The following is a 2,500-nucleotide window of genomic DNA, read 5'->3' as shown; positions in this document are numbered from 1 at the left end:
CATTCATCGGTCGAGCAACGGCCAAGAACAAAGGCCGTGTGTCTCGTTACTTAGCAAACAAGTGCTCTCTAGCATCACGCATTGACTGCTTCTCAGGTCAGTATCAACATGTCATTTGATCTTCGTAGACTTTACTGCATCATGACGTGGTCATGCAGAGCGGCCAACGTCTGTCTTTGGTTCTAAGCTGCGTGAGCAGATTGAAGAACGATTACAGTTCTATGAAACGGGAGAAGCGCCTAGGAAGAACATCGACGTGATGAAGGAGGCAATTGCTGAGGTGACTGTTGAGGAACCGTCGACTGAAGAGACGCCGAGAAAAAAGAAGAAAAAGAAAGCAAAGAAGGAGGCAGATGAGGTAAGTTAAGAGGACGGAAATGTTATACAATAGTCTAGTGTATGGTGAGATGCATCCCTTCAATACAATAGTCTAGTGTATTGTGAGATGCATCCCTTCAATACCAATTGTTGCTGGCTTTCTGCCTCCATCCCACAACTTTGGAAAACTGGTGTCATACGTCTCTTTGCCAAGCCTGCTGCATCCAAAGATCCCCACGATCCTTCTTTATTTAGACCTATTGCCTTAACACCGTGTATTGGTAAGATATACACCTCTATGCTCAAGGATCGATGGTGCCAATTTATGTTGGAAAATAAATTCTTCGATACATCAATTCAGAAGGCTTTTCTCCCTGGTATATGTGGTACAGAGGAACATCAGTACAAGCTAAGGTCAGCTATTGCTGATGCTAAAAGAAGTCGACACGCTTTATCAATATGTTGGCTTGACTTTGCCAATGCCTATGGTTCTGTCCCACATTGGCTCATTTTACAATGCTTTAGACTCTATCATGCTCCAGACCATCTACTGTCCGTCATCACCAACATATATTCAAACCTTCAGCTACAAGTTTCCACTGTGAAGTGGGCAACATCCATGTTGCCCTGCAATATTGGAGTGCTCCAAGGTGACCCGTTTTCGGTCATTGTTTTTAACACCGTCATAAACACACTCGTTATGATGTTGAAGACTCAGCCTTTTGGTTACACGCTTAGTGGTTCATCTCACAAGATCAATGCTCTTCTGTTCGCTGATGACGTTACCCTAGTATCAAAGTCGCCTTCTGGTTTACAGCGTTTATGTAATATTGTGTCTGACTGGTGCCAGTGGTCCCAACTGACCATTAAAATGTCCAAATCCAGCTGTTTAGGTCTTAGTTTTAAACCCAAATTCCATCTTCGTGATCCTTCTGTTTCAATTTCTAATGAGTCTGTTCCCTTTCTTGGTTCTGAGTCTTTCCTTTTCCTTGGAATGCCAATTAATGGAAACTTGTCCGATGATAATTTCAAATCCTCTCTAATAAGCAAGGCAAAGACTTTGATGGAGAAATTGGACAATTGCCCTGTTAGTTGTCGGTGGAAACTAAAATTATACCAAAATGGAATCTTCCCAAGATTGTCGTGGTACCTGTCTCTACTGCCTCTTTCACCAAGCTGGCTGCAATCTGAATTAGATAGAATTGTTACATCTTACCTCAAGAAATGGTGTAAACTTCGTCGCTCGGCCTGTACTGCCATCTTCTACCTCCTCCCACAAAATGCTGGTCTTGGCTTACCCCGTTTGTCTACGTCTTCCATCTCCCTCCAGTCTTCAAAATCTGCCCGTCTCTTATCCTCACATGACAACTGTGTCCGCTCTTTGGCCACCAGTCAAGCATATAATAAATCGTATAGCAACAGATTCTCTGCTTTTAGAGAAGCAGCAAAGTCACTATCTGAAACACCAGGTGCTTCTGCAGCAAAATTGAGTGACATCACCAAATCAAGACTAAAGGAGGAACACCAAAAACAACTTCTTGCAAGAACTAAGAATCTACATGTCCAGGGATCCATCTTCCGTCTAGAGAACTGTTCATCTGACGTCTGGGCAAATGTTGTCTCTTGTCTTCCCGGTCATCAACTCTCTTTTGTCCTCAATGCCGTTTCTGATACCCTCCCTTCAAATGCTAATCTTGTCCTATGGAGTAAACGTTCTTGTGATAAATGTCCTCTATGTCATCAACGTCAAACCCTTCTTCACGTTCTCAATAATTGCTCAGTCCTCTTACAATGTCGTCATTACAATCAACGTCACGACTCTGTTCTCAGTCTTCTCTATAATGCGGCTATTAACCATCTACCACATCAATTCAACATCTTTGCTGATTTAAAAGACTGTGAAGTAAAGTTTCCGTCTGACATCATTCCTACTGCACAAAGGCCTGACATGTTGATTTGGAATAATCATACGCTCAAATTTTATGTCATAGAACTAACAATCCCTTTCGAAACAAACTTTTTTGATGCAAATAAAAGAAAATCAGAACGGTATACAGACTTCATGATGACCATCAAATCAAAAGGCTTCACCTGTAAGCAACTAAATATTCAAATAGGATCTAGAGGCTTTATTGATACTCCAAGTCTTCTCCCCTTCCTTGATGTCATCTCTATTCCTCCT

General features: G+C 42.0%; 1 protein-coding gene across 1 annotated transcript in view; it reads left to right on the top strand.

Annotated features, from left to right (window-relative positions):
* The window catches only part of LOC134194877 (nucleolar protein 56-like), a 9,706-nt gene that overhangs the window by 5,558 nt on the left and 1,648 nt on the right, over positions 1-2,500 (top strand). Inside the window, exons 7-8 of the mRNA XM_062663861.1 lie at positions 1-96; positions 159-358. The exon at positions 1-96 is cut by the window's left edge and continues 53 nt beyond it. Coding sequence (XP_062519845.1) covers positions 1-96; positions 159-358 — 296 coding nt within the window. The remainder of the gene's footprint in view (positions 97-158; positions 359-2,500) is intronic.

The sequence above is a fragment of the Corticium candelabrum genome, chromosome 1, assembly GCF_963422355.1.
Source record: "Corticium candelabrum chromosome 1, ooCorCand1.1, whole genome shotgun sequence".
Taxonomy (NCBI): Eukaryota; Metazoa; Porifera; class Homoscleromorpha; order Homosclerophorida; family Plakinidae; genus Corticium; species Corticium candelabrum.
This window is presented reverse-complemented; position numbering and strand designations above follow the sequence as displayed.